Source organism: Brachycentrus maculatus, unplaced genomic scaffold (assembly GCF_059751285.1).
Source record: "Brachycentrus maculatus isolate JH-2025_06_01 unplaced genomic scaffold, ASM5975128v1 h1tg000244l, whole genome shotgun sequence".
In the NCBI taxonomy this organism is placed as follows: domain Eukaryota; kingdom Metazoa; phylum Arthropoda; class Insecta; order Trichoptera; family Brachycentridae; genus Brachycentrus; species Brachycentrus maculatus.
In genome coordinates, this window is record NW_028280995.1 from 1,801,985 (window position 1) to 1,822,623 (window position 20,639).

Sequence of the window (20,639 nt, forward strand, 5' to 3'; positions counted from 1 at the left end):
GAGTTGTCAACAAGCATTTAGACACACCCAAAATGTCAATTTAAATATTATTTTTTGACATCTCATCAAAGATGAAGAAGAATATGGAAGTCTGGACATTTACGCTGGGCTGACGACCGTCATAGGCTGGTTTAAGTGGTCACTTTACACACGTGTAACATTCACCAATTCTACTCATTATTGACAACCACACTACTCAAATTCTCGGAAGTTCTATTTAAATATGAACCAATTTAGAAACGTTGTTCTTGAATCACTAGAACTTCACTAGAGACATCTGTTAAATTATTATAAGACTAAATAAATTATCTTTATAAATAAGATCTATATAAGATCATAAGATCTATATAAACTATTATAAAAATAACTTCTGTAATTGGAGATAATCCAGATTTGAGAACAAGTATTTTGACACACTAAAAATGTTGTAAATTTAAATATTTGTGTTTTTTTTATTACCGTAATTATTTTTTCCTGCATCCATTTTTCATAGTTTATTTCAATAGGTCCCTTCAGAAACGATAGATAGAGGTTTTGCTGCATATTATTTTATATGAGGTATGTACTTTTTCGCTCAGTAGGGTTTAGTGGAAATTCCATTTTCACTGGTAAGGCTGCGACGCACCACACGTCTGAGAAGCCATTCTATCGATTTTCACCCCCACTTTTCGGGTGGGGTTGTAACGGCCCTTCACCGGTTTCCTTTTGGGTAGGCTCTAGCAGTCTAAATATACAAAAGTTTCCATGAAAATACCTCATTTTCCATACGAATATTTTTAACCGCTGCTACAACGGCATGCGTTAAAAAATCAACTTGCGTCATTCATAAATTAAGTCAATGTAGTGTACACTAAAGATGAAATGATTGGGGTAAATAATACGAAGAATGACATTTAATTTAATACACATATCGTGGTCGTACAGGAGAAATTGACCAACTAACAAAACGTAAAATGTTCAAGAGGGCCATTTAAGTCACTTTTGCTTGGCAAGAAAACAAAAATCAATGCAGTTGGTCATTTTTAACGGGTCAATATTTTATGCTTCCAAGTTTCAAAATCCTTTGGGAATTTTTCACGGCAATATTAAGCTAGTAAGATATCAAATTGTCCGCCTCCGTGGTGTAATGGTCAGCGTGTTTAGCTACCGTGCTGGAGGTCCCGGGTTCGATTCCCAGGGGGGGAGGTGAAAATAAATATTAGCGATTTAACACTTTGATATTTATTTAATATTACCGTGGACTGGTTCCTGAAGCGCAAGAGTGATCACCTTGCCTTCATGTAAGTAATGATCAAGATAACACTGCGTCAATTCGATTCAGTGCCCTATGCACCATTAGGTGCGGATAAGGGTTATAATTTTTTTTTAATAAAGATATTAAATAGTCAATAATCACGTTGTTGAACAAAATGCACTTGGTCACTTTCTACTGTATGACTACGATATGTGATTTACAACTTTTATTATTTATTTACTTCGATTATATAAAAAAAAAACAAATATAAACCGATCGAAGTTCTCAAATGTTCGATCATTTTGTAATTTTATTTTGTAAAATTTTATTCTGACTTTAGCATATCGCTCACTCCTTTCAAGAACGTCATAAATCAAAAAACTTGATTTTTCAGGAGAACGTTTTCAAACTTTAAAAATATAATACAATGTTTTAAAAATAAATACCAAGCCACTAATTAAACTTTTTACTGTGTAACGGATCTTTTTAGGTAAAATCTGAAGGTTTTTTCTCCATTTGAAAAATATTTAGTAAATTTAAAAAAATAATTAAACATTACCTGTAGCGGGTAAATATTAAGTTAAAAATATGCCTCTTTTGCTGGGATATAGTACATTTTCTGGGCATTCCGAAAACATGCACAACTGAAAATGGACGATTTTTGATTTATGACGTTCTTGAAAGAAGTGAGCGATATGATATGACATGTAATTTATGTAAAACTGAATATATCGACTGTAGAAATAATCAATAATGATAAGGGCATCTTTATTTCATTAGACCACTACAATAAATTACTGATTAGATATGAATTTCTAACTTTAACAAAAAAGTTTATGAAAATTATGTTGTATTTAAATTAATTATATCCCTCTCCGCGGTGTAATGGTTAGCGCGTTTAACTACCGTGTTGGAGGGCCCGGGTTCGGTTCGTAGGGGATTTGAAATATGTTTATTCATTAATTGATTCAGCAGTCACTTTGTGGTAAAATCTTTAATTTTTAAATTGATGTTTTATTTGGTAAAAACCACCATTTCTTAGAATCTGTTTACCCCGTAATATTTATCTGCTGGTAGTACCTAAAGCGCAGGATTGATCACCTTTTTGTAATGTAAGTGACGATCAAGATAACACTGCGTGAATCTATACAGTGCCTTATGCACCATAGTACAGATAAGGGTAAGAAAAAATAAAAAGACTAAATTTACCGTTTACCAATCATTTTAATTCAGTTATTTGAAATTTATTACTTTTCTTACCGTAATGTCTACGTATAAATCGTTGAAATACTACAAACGGGTTCCATTTCCTGTTGAATACGTAGTTGATTCAATTTACCTCACAACTTTCACAGTCTCTTGGTTCTTGATTTTCTGGCACGTAAATTTCCCGCTGCAAGTTTTTATTGAGCTTGTGATTCAGGTATATTTTCCGCAAACATCACCAGTACCTGTAAACGCACAGTCGGCTGATTTTATGGTTATCAATGGCCGAGTACCTTGTCACCGTCTTGTTATTTTATTAAGTCATTATATTTTTCTTTTTTTATTCCCGGGTTTCGTGTCTGAGTCCCAGATCATATATCGCTCACTCCTTTCAAGAACGTCATTAATCAAAAAACTTGATTTTTCAGGAGAACGTTTTTAATGTTTAAAAATATAATACAATGTATTGAAAATAAATATCAAGCTACTTATTTTACTGTGCAACAGATCTTTTTAGGTAAAGACTGAAGGTTTTTTCTCCAGTTGAAAAATATTTAGTATATTTAAAAAAATAATCAATAAATACCACCTTTTCTTCAAAATGCAAAAACAACACTTTCTGCCCTGTAGCGGGTAAATATTAAGTTAAAAATATGCCTCTTTTGCTGGAATGCATTCTGAAAACATGCACAACTGAAAATTGACGATTTTTGATTTTTGATTTATGACGTTCTTGACGATGTATAAAAATGTAATAAAAAAATGGCATTATTTTTTTGTTGCCCGCCTGTTTTGAAACATGCCGAATACTCGTACGAAGTAAATAGGAGCGGCCAAGGACGTGAGGTCTGTCTGCGGCTGGATACTTAATATATGATACATATTATATAGCGCGATCATTAGTCTCCTTGCCTGGGTCGTGTCAGTCACGCAGTCACGTGGAAGACCGTTAATTTGTGCGGTTTCCCCTCGCCACGTACCTACGTCAGCCACTCCGTACTAGTATAATATAATAGTACCTAAATACGAGTTCGTTAGATTTCTGCCTCTTTGACATTTAAACTAGCGGAGGCCAGCTCGCCGATCTTATTTCTTCACTATTAAATTAGTGAAGCAAGTTAGAATCGTTATACAGTACACTCTCGATTTTCCGGGGTCGGGTTTACAGGGAAGCGGATAATCGGACAATCGAGTGATTTTACTAAATATTTTATAAAAACAAAAATATTTCACAATATTACCTATAATGTCGAAACACGTGTTGAGGTAGTGTAGATGTCCGCAGTAATAAAATAACAATATCTCAATTTTATATCATGTTTATGGCTTAAAATATTTGTGAAATACCTCGATAACCTTTTTATTATTGAATTGTATTTTATTGTTTAAAAAAACACTTAAAAATAAATTTTGTGACAATTGTTACGCCTAGTTATGGCATTTTCAAACAAATGTCATTCGTCATTCGTTCTTAGTAGACTCAGAAAAGCAGTGTTTAATTTAATATTTAATCCATGAATCATATCGATACAAGAGTCGAATATATGAAGTTACAGCCCAAAATATGTGTAGACATTTAATCAACTTTCGAATAGATACACAATTTGGTATTTTTTAAGTCGAATATATGAAGTTACAGCCCAAAATATGTGTAGACATTTAATCAACTTTCGAATAGATACACAATTTGGTATTTTTTAAGTCGAATATATGAAGTTACAGGCCAAAATATGTGTAGACATTTAATCAACTTTCGAATAGATACACAATTTGGTATTTTTTAAGTCGAATATATGAAGTTACAGCCCAAAATATGTGTAGACATTTAATCAACTTTCGAATATATACACAATTTGGTATTTTTTAAGTCGAATATATGAAGTTACAGCCCAAAATATGTGTAGACATTTAATCAACTTTCGAATATATACACAATTTGGTATTTTTTAAGTCGAATATATGAAGTTACAGCCCAAAATATGTGTAGACATTTAATCAACTTTCGAATAGATACACAATTTGGTATTTTTTAAACCGGAGTCACAATACGTCCATCGGTAAACGACCGTCCGTCCGGTTTAGTGTTCCTATCTTTCTTCATGGCTGATGCCGAACGGTATTTTTTTAGACCGGGCGACTTTTTTTAGGCTAAGTGACTTTTTAGACTGCTAACGCAGCCTGTCTGGCGGGAAATATCTAGTAAGTAGTTCGCAGAATTAAAGTCACGCCTCGACGGTCGACGACTCTTAAGGGAATTTGGGAGCGAAATGTATTTGTTACGAGTAAGTCGTCTGCAGTCTCCGGAATTCTAAATGAAATAAAATCATACATTATATTTTTAATGTACTTTTTTAGGGACTTTAAAGCAGAATAAATTTAAATCTTAGAGTTGAACCTAGGACTTAGCGTCTTATTTATATATATTTTGACATCTCAACATAGATGAAGAATCATGTGGAAGTCTTGGTATTTACAAGGCTTATGAACTGTCATAGGCTAGTTAAGTTATCACTTTACACACGTGCAACATTCACCAATTGTACTCATGATTGTCAACCATACTACTCAATTTTTTGGAACTCCTATATATATTGATCAATCTCGTGACACACTACATATTTTACTTTGAGTTTACAACAGCCATCTATGTTGGATTGATGAAAGCTTTTATTTTGCAGAGATCGTTTTATTTGTATGCAAGATCCGAACTCCGGATGAAATTCACATACTGAGAAACGCATAAGCCCTGTAAATACTCAGACTTTCATATTCTTCTTCGTCTATGTTAAGATGTCTAAATGTAAAAATAACTCATAAGTGGCGAAAATCCAGATTTGTGAACAAGCATTTGGTCACAATCAAAATGTTGCCATGATTATACATGTATAATATATATTTTTTTATTATGTACTTGTCATTTTTATCGACCGTTCGCGAATGTGCAAAAGTAATCGATATTAGTCACCAGCTTTACACTTGACGAATGTCACAGTCATAATTGACCACAATAATACTTCAAAATTATGAAGATGGCACTGTATTCAGCGGTTCACCGCCCACACAATAGAACAAAGAGTTTTTTTTTCAATCATGATTGATGATACCTGTCAAGTTTACCGCTATGAAATAATTCGATCATGAAGAGTATAAGTAGTGATGTTTTCGCAAACATTTTATGATTAGATCTCAGTTTTTAGTGTAATGTTTAATCATATTATTTTTTGACCTCTCATCAAAGATGAAGAAGAATATGGAAGTCTGGGCATTTACGGGGCTGACGACCGTCGTAGGCTGGTTTAAGTGATCACTTTACACACGTGTAACATTCACCGATTCTACCCATGATTGACAACCACACTGCTCAAATTCTTGAAACTTCTTTATATATTGCTCAATTTCGAAACATAGTGCTTGAATCACTAGAATTTCACTAGAGACATCTATGTAAAGTGATCACTTAAACTAACCTATGACGGTCGTAAGTCCCGCAAATGCCCAAACTTCCATAACCTTCTTCATCTATGTTGAGATGTAAAAAATAAGATTATAAATAGTGATGTTTTCGTAAACATTTTGTTATCAATATAATTATTCAGTGTAATGTTAAATCCATTAAAAAAATACATCTATTTCAACAATAATACCTTTAGTTTAGTGTCCTTAAAATTACGTTACAGTATTCAAGAAAGCAGACAGTAAATTCAATAAACAATACATCTATTTCAACAATAATACCTTTAGTTTAGTGTCCTTAAAACTAAGTTACAGTATTGAAGAAAGCAGACAGTAAATTCAATAAACAATACATCTATTTCAACAATAATACCTTTAGTTTAGTTTCCTTAAAACTAAGTTACAGTATTTAAGAAAGCAGACAGTAAATTCAATAAACAATACATCTATTTCAACAATAATACCTTTAGTTTAGTGTCCTTAAAACTAAGTTACAGTATTTAAGAAAGCAGACAGTAAATTCAATAAACAATACATCTATTTCAACAATAATACCTTTAGTTTAGTGTCCTCAAAACTAAGTTACAGTATTCAAGAAAGCAGACAGAAAATTCCGCATAATTTGGCGAGGGTCCACTATTTCGCAGAATTGATTAGTTTAACTACATTGTCTTTTACTTAAGTACAAATAATAATGTATTTTATATTTAAATCAAATGCATCATTCGGAAAACACATTATTGTTAGTATTTTTTAATTGATTTAATATGGTTACTTAGGTTTTTTTTTTCGTTAAATTAATTCATTTTCTAGACATTTCCACTTTTATAATCTTGAAATCAATAACGCAGTTCTCTCCAATAAAGAGACTAAGCTCTTGTGCTTGGAGAGGGACGTACACTATTAATTATTGTTTATGTTTTTTGGTAATTTATAATATGTATTTTATTTTTATTATATATAATTATTTTTTGTGTGTTTTTTTTAAATCTTTGTTATATTTTAATTATGTCTAGCTGTTAGCATCTTGTGCTACGCCATCCATGATGTTCCGGGCCAGTTTCCGAAAAAAAATCTCAATTTTAGACCCAATAAACGATAAATCACAACTTAATTTTCTTTTGTTAACGTCAAATGTTACCCGGGTAACATTTGGTGTTGATTTTATTATTCTTGAAACATCATTTTTGTATTTACAAAAATGGTTTTTCTTTTTGAAATAAATATACGATATGTTTTTGAAAACAGAAAAGTCAATTTATGTTTTTAAAAAAAAGTCAACTTCTAATATATATTCTAAAAAAATTGAGCACGAAAAGACGTTATGTCCCTAGCGAAGCCGATCGCGTTTATCGTCTTATTTAAACGTTCGAGATTTCAGCCTTAAATGTTTTCCGTTGCGTCTCGATTGGCAATGATTTATAATGAACGAAATATGTAAACCGTTTTGAAAATAGTGTATTTTTTTACGCTGCCAATTCCTCATCGAAAAAACGTATCGTGTAAATAAAATGGCGTGACTATTTCGCAAAGTGGACATTTTGTTTGTTGTTTTTGCTTTAATTTATATCTACATCCAACGTATTCTCCCGTGGAAAATCTGAAGCTTTTTTATAGTACAGTAAAACATCGATATAACGGACTTTTATTTGACGAATATTTAATATAACGGGAAAAAATCTGATCAAAAATGTAAAAAAAATTAAAACGTATTGTCAATATTATACATGCGTAAAATCATGTGTCGCCGCATGTAATTTTTTTTTGCGGCATTGATAATCACGTCATACGTCTAGCACTAGAATTTGAGATATAATGCTGTCCTGATCGTAGACTACACCTAGTAGACTACATCAGTGGTGAGATCACATCTCGACGATCTAATAACATTTATTGACTATTCGTCAGATAATGAACTTCAAATATATTATATGCGCATTTTCGTAATTTTACAGAGTTGACATATATAAAGTTATAATAAAAATACTTTAGTTATAAGTTATAATCAAAATAAGTTATAAAAAAAAAACTTGACTCCTTTTTCAAAGCAGTATTACCAAAAGCAAACGCGTCGATATCAAACATCAACATCACTTCACGACAAGTGCCCATTTATGGTACAATAACTAGGATTTTGTTTGTGTTTTGTATTATTCATTTCAGTGTTTATGTTTTCAGTAAAAAGTCTTTTGATTTATTTAAAAGCTATTTTTATACAACGGACTTTCTTCTTTAACGGACACCCCCTCTCCCCCTCAATTTGTCCTTTACATCGAGGTTTTGAACCGTAAACTAGAGATGTCCGTAATTATTTGTACGTTATGAAAAGTATTCTCAACGAGGCATCGACCCAGAATTATTGAACTGATGGGTGAGTATTCCGAAACATCGGTTAATATTTTGAATTACATAATTACCGAAAATTTTAAAGTCCCTTATATCGAGGTTTTACTGTATTACGAGTTGAATACGTTCTTGGCGAGTAAACTAATTTATAATATCTGTAGGGCTAGGCTACGCGAACTCTCGACCTTGGTTCGTCGTTGTGTTACCGAAATGGAGGCACGCGTCCTCTGCGTGCTGATCCTAATAACCATGTACCATACATAACATTAAGCTGACGTTGATGCGTGAAGATTTATATATATCTAATAGTAACGGATCCAAAAAAAGTCACTTATATGTTAGATAACCAACTAACGAATTTTAAATTGCCGTTTCCTCGCAGGGGTAGGTAGAAATAATAGAACCCCACTCCAATCTGTCTTTGCAAACAATCTTCGGCTCCTCCATATTTATGCCTCCCCTCATAGAAACCCGTCGATTATTCCGATTATTACTTATATGTAATGCAACAGATATGTAATATTCCTCATAAGTATGTAATGTCAGGTCAGGAGTCGGAATAATCGTCGTGTATGTATGAATGTGGAAGAGGCGAAGATTGTTTGCAAAGGCAGATTGGTGAGGCGTTCTATTATCTCTACCAATCTATGCGGGGTAGCAGCATGAACATTCTTGTATAATATCTGAAAACATGGTAAATATCTTTGCCACCTAATCATAGTAAATATCAGCTTTGAACTTTGAACTTCAGAAATTCGATTACGCTGTAATATTCAAAGCTTATTAGTGAAATTACAAAGTGCCTTTATTGTATTGTATAAACAATTTATGCTATTATCTTTACGTGACTAAATGTTGATATTATCTATGGGCATAGACAGGGGCGTGCATTCCATTTAGGCAGAAAAGCAGTGCCTATCCTATCTCACCCCCGTGATATATATAAAAACGCAACCAGCACCTACCCGACCTTACTAAGTAGTACCTAGCTTACCTTACTACCTACCTCTACTGCTTACCCTAATTAATTATCTGTACTCGCCACTAGGCATAGGCACCAGACACACTATTCTTATCTTTAAATTATTTCTTGCCTAATTATTATGACTATTTCAAAATCGTATTTACGCATCTTACAAAATAACTTTATTTTATATCAGTATACATCTTATTATATATTAGTATCATTTAGACCAGGGGTGGAGAACCTTCGGCCTCTAGGTGTACACTGTTACGGTATTTTGACTTGTGCCAATTTTTAAATAATATATCAGATTGTTGTATGCAGGTTTTTCACTTCATATTGGACGTTATGTCTTATTTTATAAAAGAAATTGAAGTACTCACACGAATATATTTTTTTAAATTCTAAATTTTCTTTTCTCCCACCCTTTCCTTTCAACTGCCGATTGAATTCGGAGGAAGGGAAGCGTTTCGCTTTTTCGTTTGTTTTGGCCAAAATGCCCGTTCGCGCCTTATTACTTTTTTTTAAAATCAATACTCCTATTTACATTTTCCTTTTGTACGCAAAAAAAAACTCATCTACACAATTTTCACAAAAAATAAATAAAATCAAATTTTTTTCAATACCCCGCATTTAAAATGTTTCCGACCTCCATTTAAGTTATTTTTCAGTCCCTTAAAAATTTTTAAATATGGGTTTCGCTGTATTTTTTCTTTACCTGTTCCCAGACGCAGGACTATAGCTGGCGTCCGCCATTGTCACTGTTATCTCGGTAAACAATAGAAATGGACAGAGGATATCTCTTGCGGTGTTATAATACCTTTTACCTCTCTTTTGGTCCCTGTATTTACACAACACAAACTGGTTTTAACCTCTGCGAAGCATATAGAGCAGGCCTGGCCTACCCAAATTGCACCTCGGGCCGCATCGTTCGAATTTCATACTTACTGATTTTTTTGTAAGTATTTTAAATAATTTGAATGCAGAGGTAATCAGAAAGTACAATCAGGGTAATTGTGAAAAAGAAACATTACTACGACCAGATGTGAAAAGAAAACACACATTGAACCAACAAAAATGTATCTGTATACTTATAAACAATTTGAAAATTTTTAACAATCAAAATGATGTTTTGTATATTGAAAGCATTAACTTTGTGGATCATATTGATATATTATTTCGAGAAATAAAAAGACTCTGTGTTTTGATCCACTCACATTTTTATCAACCAACTAGTTTCGGCAACAACCTGTTGCCGTCTTCAGGGTTTAATTTATGACTTTTATTTCTCGTTTCTCGTATTAGTCTTTTTATTTCTCGAAATAATATATCAAAATGATGAATTAGTGCCCATACATTAAACAATATCACTTAATTTTATTTTAAATAAAACCAATTTATCAATGGCCACTCGGTGCGAGATTAGAGTTTATTTTCACGAGAATATATGCATTTCATGTAATTACATAGACAAAAACTTAATTGGTTATAATAACTGAAATATGGTATATAATAAAATAACAACTAAGTATGTATTTTTTCCACATGAATTTTATTTGACCAACAACTGGGTTTCGTCGTCACTGGTCTGATCACCAGTCTGATGATGTCGGTTACGATGAAACCCGGTTGCTGGTCAAATAAAATTAATGTGGAAAAAATTACATAGTTGTTATTTTGTTATATAAAATTCAGTTCCACCAAGAAATGTCAGTATAAAACTTAAATGAAATATGATTTAGAATACATTATGAAGGACCCGATATTTTAAAAAAATATTCGTCATAGATGACCGCGGGCCGAGGGTTGGCCACCCTTGATCTAGAATATAAGTTTATTGCTTCAGCCCTCAAGGCCTGGTTTTGTATCTGTTGACTCTTTATTATTAGAATCCACGCGTTATGTTCTATTTTTTGCGTCGCAATGCGTAACAGAAAATCAAGCTATCACTGTGAATGTGTTCTCATTCAACTACCAATACCTACTCGCGCGGAGAATGTTTTTGTACAATAATAAGACGTATATTGTCGGCTTATTGACTCTGTTGCGATACTTGGTGTCGAAATAACGCACTGGATTTCAATGTTTTCACAATAGGGTTAAAGGGACAAGAATAATATTCTCCAAAAGAGGGTAAGTAATTAATGGGAAGCCTCGAATAAACGAATCATTTGAATTGACATCGCCTGTTGAAAATATAAGACAGTGGATTTTTTTTTGTATGTGAACATTTTCTTTTTTTGTATGTAGGCTCGGGGTCGGATCTATTGTAGATAATAAATAGATTTAAAGCTTCGTCGCTTTCTACCAAAAATATGGGAATCTCTACTCGTAAATTGTCATATTAAAAACGATAAGTTTTTTTTATTTTTTTTATCAAATATCGTAAATAATTTCACTAGTATTTTTTCATAAGGCACTGCATCGTAGCGACGCAGTTTAATCTTGATCGTTAATTGTACGAAGGCAAGGTGATCAGCCCTGTGCTTATTGTACCAGTCCAGGGTGATATTAAATAAATATGAGAGTAAAGACGAAAATCACTCATAATTATTATGACCCCCCTGGGAATCGAACCCAAGGACTGCACCAATGCACGGTAGTTAAGAATATTAAGCGCGCTGACCATTACACTACGGAGGCGGACAAAATATTCACCATTGGATGCGCATAAGGGTTTAAGGTATTTTTTCAGTTCATTCATTTTGGATCCCTGTCTGTTCTATTCTATATGTGTCAGGCAGCTGGTAAATTTGAGTATAGGCAATAATATATTGTAATGACCTTACTCCAAACTTAGTTGTTTTTATCGGCTCCACGTGTATTTTATTATGTCCTCGTGTATTTTAATGATGAGTTTCTTTGTTGAAAATCGGTTTGGTGTTGCTGTGAGTCGTTTTAAACGTTATTTGAAGCATTGTATTTGTAATCTCATTAACGTATTATTCTTGTTGCAGAATCCATCTGTGATTGTGGCCATCAAGAGCGTGTCCAAAAAGTCTCTGGCCAAGTCGCAAAACCTCCTCGGTAAGGAGATCAAGATCCTCAAGGAGCTCACCGAGCTGCACCACGACAATGTGGTGGCGCTTCTGGACTGCAAGGAGAGCACTTCCTACGTCTACCTGGTCATGGAGGTGAGTGCCACTTCTAGTTATGCTCCTACATATTTCTATATTCTCAATAAACACACTATGTGCGGGAAGAGTAATTTTACCGTTTCACTCGACTGGTAGTGTTCGGCGGGAAGGGATCTCATATCGATGTATACAGTATGGTTAAATGTTATCACTTCTTATCGGAGATGTTTATTTCTATTATGGGCCCGAATCTGCCCGCAGATAGTGTAATTATATTTGAAATTTAAAGCATTTACTATATGGTTAGTAATTTTTACTTCTATATATTTTTTTTACAAAAATGTTAGTAATATTAGCACATAACCACTCACCAAGATTTTTATGTCTACCGGTTTCGAGACGTACCCGTCTCTTCGTCAGGACAACCACTACCACAGCATGCAAACAATACCTGTCACTACCATAGCATTATTTACACACTTAAAACTATTTTATTTATTGTTTCGGCATTTACTTTGTGGTAAGACATAAAAAACACTCGTTTTGTTACCACTTGAGTTTATTTTATGACGACTAGTTCAGGAAGCTAAGCTTCCATCTTCAGGTCTAAATGTTAACTGTTCTTTTTATTTTTTTTATTTATATACTTACATTTATTTAAATCACAATTTATACATATTTAGAGCTTTTTTTTGCAGAGACCCACCAAGCCACCTTGTGTGTCTTGTCGGTGGAGTTCTTTTTTAATACATTTTTTATTGTTTAAAAGAGGAAAAAAATCAGAATATAAACATTTTACGATTTTCATAAAATTAACTCTTGATCATTTACCTATTACTTTATTTTGCCTTTGTTCCATATTTTATTTTGACGTCTAACATCCTATGTTTCTATGTTTACATTTTGGCCTAAAGATGGAAGCTTAGCTTCCGAAACTAGTCATAAAATAAACTCAAGTGGTGAAAAACAAGGGTTCTCTTTAATAATTTCACTTAAAAGTACACAAAATGTTTATCACATGCGATTTTGGTCGACCCGAGGACCAACATGCACTAGGGGTTGCAGCACAAACATGCATTAAAAGCCGAGGCCTGACATACACTATTTTTACACATATACATATTTCTATTATATTCATTCTTCTTCTTCAAACCCTCATCGGCACCCGATGATGCATAGAAAGGAAATTCGGATTAGCCGAGAAATTTGTAAATACAGTACATACATAGTACTTTACGCTACAGTAGTTACGTTGTACGCACCTTTTACGTTTCAGTTAATTATTTTTTTACATTTCAATCTAATATTACAGTACTTGAATAACAATACGGCTGTCCAAACTCAAAACACAGTAAGGGATATTTTTTTAAAATACGTTTTTTTGCAATTTTGGACTAAGTAGATTCTACTTAGCCAAAAATGCAAAAAAAAAGTACTACAAAAAAAAATGTCCCTTACTGTGTTTTAAGTTTGGACAGCTTGGACAGCCGAATACAGGTACTGTATACATTATCAACTTTTTAATAAGTTTTTAACAAAATTAGGTTATATGTAATAAGTTTATGTACAATAATAATAAATGTGTTTCTTTGTCTTTGCGTGTTTTTAAAATGTTTTCCTACAAATTTTTTTCTTCGAAAACTTGGATTTCACGGGATTTCGGATTTCCGGGGTTCTACTGTACTTTAAAAAAAACACTAGAAACTAAAAAAGTCTAAAAATAAATTAAATATATCACATGGCAGTCTTCTTTGTGTTAATCTGTATTTAATCATTCCTCTTAAACGATTTTCCGCTCTGTATTTTTTTAAATAAAAAAAGTAATTCAATACTTAATTACTATTTTTTTATGTATCATTTCTCACCAAAACGTGATTTGATGTTTTAAAATACTGTTTTAATTTGGTGTCATGCAATTTCATGCGCGGCTTGTAACATAATGATTCACTGTAAACCAAACATTGTGTTATATTTAGAATGGAAATTTACAAACGGAAATATCAACGTCTCGAGTCTCGTTAAACATTTTGATGAAAGAGAAACACTTAAATTGCATCAAGTATTATATACGAGAATTTTCACTCATACAAAATCTCTTCTAGCTGATTTTAATTGTTGATAAATTTAGATAGATAATGGATCTTTGTCAGACGGGAGGAATATTTCATTTAACTTCGTATAAAACCACCTAAAACTTTACTTCATGACGACCGATTTTGAAATCAACAATTATAGGCTAGTTCAGACGAGGGAATTCAAAACGTATATTTGTAAGTGGTATTTATTATATCGAATAAATTATGAGTGTTGATGACGTGTCGGGTTGTGGTCACGTGGTTAGTGTCAGGACTCTTGAGCTTCTGGGTTCGAACCCACTCTACCACAATTTGATACCTATTTCTAATAGTGAGCCGCTTAGGCTCACAGAAATAGCATGAAATTGAAATATTTGTTGTAAATAATAAAAATACAAATATTTATCTTTTTTCAACAAGAAAATGATATTTTATTATACCACAAAAATGATAATTATTTCAAAAATATAAAAAATAGGGTCGATGTATTTTTGCAAATATTTACATTATTTTGCTCGTCAAAGAAATATTTCCACTAGGATTAGATTTTTTTGTTATTTCATTTGTTTATCTATGTTTCACATACAATGAATAACAATGTAGCATGATCCACCTTTTCTGCATATTTTTTTTTTTTTTTTTTTTTATATTTTGCACGGTAACCTAGAAGGTATCCATCGTGTAAATGATAAAAAGTTCAGTGTTTATATTTTATTTCAATTATATCATATCAGCTGCGCGAGGAGTTACACGTGTGTCCGCGCACATTTTTTTTATAGAATTTTTATTGGAATTCGTTTATTTTTTAGAGTATACTTATGTATGTTTATTAAAAAATAATTTTTGATATTTTTTTAAACTCCAATTTTTATGCTCTTTTCTTTTGTAAACCATATATTTATTTCGAAGAAAAACTTATTTATTCAATACAAAAATGGCGTTAGACAAAATATAAAATTTCCTTAAATAATACATTGGTTTAAACAAAATTAAATTGCGGTCTATCGATTATCCCGCCTTAAATACGTACATACTTGGATGTAATATGTATTAAAAACATGAAAGATGCCTCATACTTCCAATGGACCCGTTGTAAATCCAAATACGATTGCAATATTTGAACGATAACTTGAATGTTAATTAAAATCATATTATTTTTTGATATCTCATCAAAGATGAAGAAGAATATGGAAGTCTGGGCATTTACGGGGCTGACGACCGTCATAGGCTGGTTTAAATGATCACTTTATACACGTGTAACATTCACCAATTCTACCCATTATTGACAACCACTCTACTCAAATTCTTGGAAGTTCTATATATATGAACCAATTTTTGAAACATTATTCTTGAATCACTAGAACTTCACTAGAGATATCTATTGAAATAATTTATTATAATTTAAGTTGTGTGTAGCTCGTGCACTGACAAGTATATGTACTCATTTATAATAGCACATATATTATAAAACTACATGCACACGCGTACTAGAAGTCCTCTAACTGCTCTGACCTTCTGCTACTTAAACCGTTTATGCAGTTTCATTTTGTATTTCAGCATTTAATTTAATTCTCACAAGGGTATGACTAGTAATACATCCAATTTATAAGATTATAGAGAATCTAGGACCTTAATTTAAAGGTCATTGATCGAATTTTTAAAGTCATAACGATACGAAACCCATAATAAACTTTACAAAATAAAGAAGCGCGAGATTATAGTCAGTCTGCCTCGTTGTTTTTTTCTAATTATTTTTATAAATAATTTATTGTTCAGATATGTAGTGATAATTTGTATGTGGTTTGTCGCATATGTATTTTTATTGATGCATCAAAGCAGTGGTCTCCAATATACGGGCCGAAAAAGATTTCCATACGTCCCTCCAAAAATTCCTGGTTTCTGCGTATAAATAATTAACGGCAGCTATATTTCAATCCATCAATCGAAATTTAATTAGGTCGTAGAAAGTGTTTTCAGTGTATTCGGAGAATATATTTAATATTTAAATATATATTTCAATTTATATAATATTTTCAAATATCCTATTGAACATACTCTACATAAAAATAGGCTTTCCAGATTTCTGAAATGTTCAACCGGGACACCGGATTGCCCCAGCTTTTGATTTGTGAAATAAGCTTTCTCTAAAATGGCAGTTTCGTAAGTTGGCCAAAAATCTCGTCACAAGAGTGAATTACTTAGTTTAATGTTGGTAATACCACAGATTGAAATGTAAAGACACTTTGCACAAATGTATTATTGTTATTTAATTAGACGTTTAATTTGTAGAACTCCATAATTAATATTTTAAATATTAAAATCAAACATTGATTTGTAAGGTCTACTAAGTTGTGTATTTTATTTTTTAAACATAAACAAAAATCTGAATATTTTTGCCTTGTTAGGGCATTATATAACTTCCAACTTTTATGTTTAAATAAAATAAATATACAACTAAGTAGACCCTAAAAATCTGTGTTTGATTTTAGTATTTAAAATATATGTATTATTGTTGTCTTTACCTTTCTCCTCCTCTACATAAAAAAATCCTTTATATTAGTTCAATCCTTTTTTAATTTAATCGTTGTACATTATATATTTTTTAGTGAAATTATAATATAATTACAATTGTGCTCTAATATTATTGATTTTTCGTCCGACCCACTAAGTTTTAAAAAAATCAATCCAGCCCTTTTCGCAAAAAAGTTGACGACTACTGCATTAAAGCTTCATCGCTATCTCTTTACTGCAGACCAAGGCACGATTTCCGCGTTTACTCGTGTTTTTGCAATAACCTCAATGTATCTTTAATGCCATACTATATCTATTGTTTCAATCTTTTTATTGTATTAAATTTGCATAAATTTTTAGATAGTCACGTTATTCAGTTGGCTGTAGTTTGCTTTATGCCCTTAATCAATTTTGATGTTACACTATTTCTATACATTAAAAACAAAAACACACATCTTGGCCATGCTCCAGCCCAAGAAGACCGAGTGGAAGGGGCAATAATACAGTGACTCCACTTTCCGCGAGTGTTTTTGCCTGGAATTTTCACTCATGAATTACATGAAATTATAGTAACTTTAAACATAAAGAGTAAATCCATTCACGAGTAAGCATAGGCTATGAAACTTAAAAGGTTGAAGCCTGAGTAGGGTCATGATATGCATGCATAAGCCGTAGCTAGATTTCAGAGTCACTTGAACGTAAGGTAATTAAAAATAACCCTTCAGACTCGGTCGATTGACGATGTTTTTCTTTTATATATTTTTTTTTATCATCATTTTCAAATTATAATCCATATCTGTATAAGCGCCCTTGAGGTAGTATTTTACGAAAATGGCGCTATATAAATCATCCAAAGTGATTAGTGTTATTATTATTATTATTAAACTATTTAACTAACTAGCCAACGCGCCGCTTCTCTAAAGGATCACGCAGAGAGAATTGAACGCCGACGCAATCTGTCTTTGAAAACAATCTTCTCCTCTTCCACATTACTATTGATGGATTATTGATAAAAGATATATTTTTAAACTGTAGAATATCGCATATATGTACGAGTATGTATAGAATATCGAGTAAGTTTATTCTTACGGACCGGACGTGATTGTTTTAATTCCTTAGTAACAATGTAATATTCAAACAATAATACCAATTGCAATAAACAAACAAAATATAAACGATATCGTAACGGTACAAATCTTGAATTATAAAGCTGTTAATAAATCAATGAAACTTCCACAAAAAATATTTTAAAAGGCAAAATTATTTGAAGTTAATATCTTTTTTCTTCTTTGATTTTTTTGTTCTTTAAATTTTAGTCGCATTATATTATGCTGCTTGAATTTCAGCTGAATATTTCACAAATGTATACCTAAGATTTTCTCTATATTTACGTCTATGGAGGTATTTGAAATAAATCCAATAAATGTATTGATTCTTCAATATCCGTCCTTACAGATGATAACATAAATTTTCACACACTTTCAAAGAAAAACACGTGAACTTATTATTACCGCAATCTTCAATGGGAGAATCAATTTTGCTGTAGTCTAATTTCTTCTCTTCTCTCTTCTCCTGCTTGATGTACACCTTGTGGCCTGTTTTTAAAAGGGATTAGCCTCCTGCGATGTCGATTCCGAGCTGTCAATACATCTCTTTGGTGGTCTGCCTGGGAGTCGGCCATGCAGTGCAATGCAGTGCAGTCTGGATGGTTTCATTCTCCTCACATGCGCACACCATTGTCTCCTTCGTTGCCTTCCCCACCTAAAAAACTCTTAGATCTCGCATATTTCCCTTATCCTGATGTTCCTTATTCTGTCTCGTAGAATTTTGACATATATGCTTCTTAGAGTCTTCATTTCTGACACTCTTAGCGCGTTTTCTTTACTGCTGTAGGAAATTGTTACGTGAATTATCAAATTGCGTACCAATGTTTAGTAAGAGCCTCAGGGGACCCTTCGAATATTGCGACTCTCGTATTGTTTTATGGTCTGTTAAAGGTCAACTTGGCGTTTGCAGGGGTTTAAAAGGTCAGCCTTCGCCTAAACGGTGATGTTTTTAAACAATGTATCTATTCTCGGTTCGAAGATCAATCACTGGCATCCCCGTTCGCTATCTGTTGCGCATCTGAACCCACGACTCGGGTTCGCGGATCGACCTTCCAACCCGACCAGCAGACGTTGCAAGCTCACGGTGCATCCCGTTAGACAGACTCTCTTACTGTATAGCAGTGGTTCTAAACCGGTGCTCCGCGAGCTTTTTTATATTTTTTATTTAATATAGTTACGGTGCCCCGCAATGGTAGGTCCATTGAAAGGATTTTCGACACTTGATTTGTGAACCTTTGCTTAGCAATTTGGATAAAGAAATTAGAGTAGCTTTATCAAATGCTAGACACAATATCGCTGAAATTAAAAAAAAAACCGACAAGCTCAGGTGTCACATTAATTTTTGCTGCAAAAGGTGTCATTGGAGTGTTTACGTTATTATGTATTTTTTTTAAATAAATGTAATTTTTATCTTGTATTAAAAAATAATCACTTTTGTTTTTAGTAAAACTTTTCTTCGTGTGTTTTTGGATCTAAAGTTTTGGTGCACCGCGAATTTTTCGTATGATCAAAAGGGCTCCCTGACTTCAAAAAGGTTCAGAACCACTGCTGTATAGGAACAATCTTTAGGTACCATGCACACACTCGTTTATTTAGTACTGATTCTGTATCTGCATTCGAATGTGGGTCAATTCAGACGATCACCGTTTTAGTTGCTCAGGTTTGAAAGACGCACAGAATAAATTAAAGACGTCGCGTTAATTTGTGAATATTAAAAATTAAGATTGCCGCTTTCCAAGAGAAATCAGAAACTGCATTGATTCGTAAAATGTCCCGAATTTCATAAGATCGTCTTTATATGAATTTTTGAAATACTTAAGGCGTTTTCCACTACACGGAATTTTACCGTCCGGCTCGCCAGTTAGCAAAACGATGATTGGCTTGTCCTTTTGTCCATCTTTCTTCGGATCAGAGTTCTTGATCGGCGCGTGAATACGTTGCGCGTAAATTCGATCACGCCAAACTGTCGCTTTCATTTTTCAAAACCGGACTGCCGGACGGTAAAATTCCGGGTAGTGGGCGTCCATACGGTGAATAATCCAGTGTTTGGAAGAATAAATTATCAAAATATTCCATTTAACGATTTCTAGAGTGCTCATGAATTACCGATTGACTGAAAAACATTGTAAATTGAAGAGTAGTTTTAAATTTCATACATTTTTATGATAAATATACATACATAAATATATACATATTAATTAAAAATTGTATGTACGTTTGGTTTTCATCTCTATAAATAAAAACCTTTTAGAGTTTTTCTCCGATTGCTTTGAAATTTCAACACGTTGAATTCGAATGCGCGCGCATCTTTATTATTTATTATGACAAGCAAAAATGTGCCTTTTTATAAACACATTTTTAGACCGCAATGGCAACGCCATCTGTTGAAAATAATAGCAACAATCTCAATACTAAACACCCCTTTTGGCGGTCAGCTTGGTTCTTGTACAGCAGCGATCACTTTTTCAAGGTTTTCGATTGTATTGTTTTTAAAGATTTTTAATCTTGTCAATGCTTCACAAGCATTGTTAGATCAAACATAAGATATGTCGCTCACTCCTTTCAAGAACGTCATAAATCAAAAAACTTGATTTTTCAGTAGAACGTTTTTAAAGTTTAAAAATATAATACAATGTATTAAAAATAAATATCAAGCCTTTCATTGAA

At 32.6% G+C, this 20,639-nt stretch overlaps 1 protein-coding gene across 1 annotated transcript in view; it reads left to right on the forward strand.

Moving 5' to 3' along the window:
- Atg1 (serine/threonine-protein kinase unc-51-like protein Atg1) overlaps nt 1–20,639 on the forward strand; it is a 99,207-nt gene that overhangs the window by 27,091 nt on the left and 51,477 nt on the right. Inside the window, exon 2 of the mRNA XM_088265229.1 lies at nt 12,161–12,337. Coding sequence (XP_088121355.1) covers nt 12,161–12,337 — 177 coding nt within the window. The remainder of the gene's footprint in view (nt 1–12,160; nt 12,338–20,639) is intronic.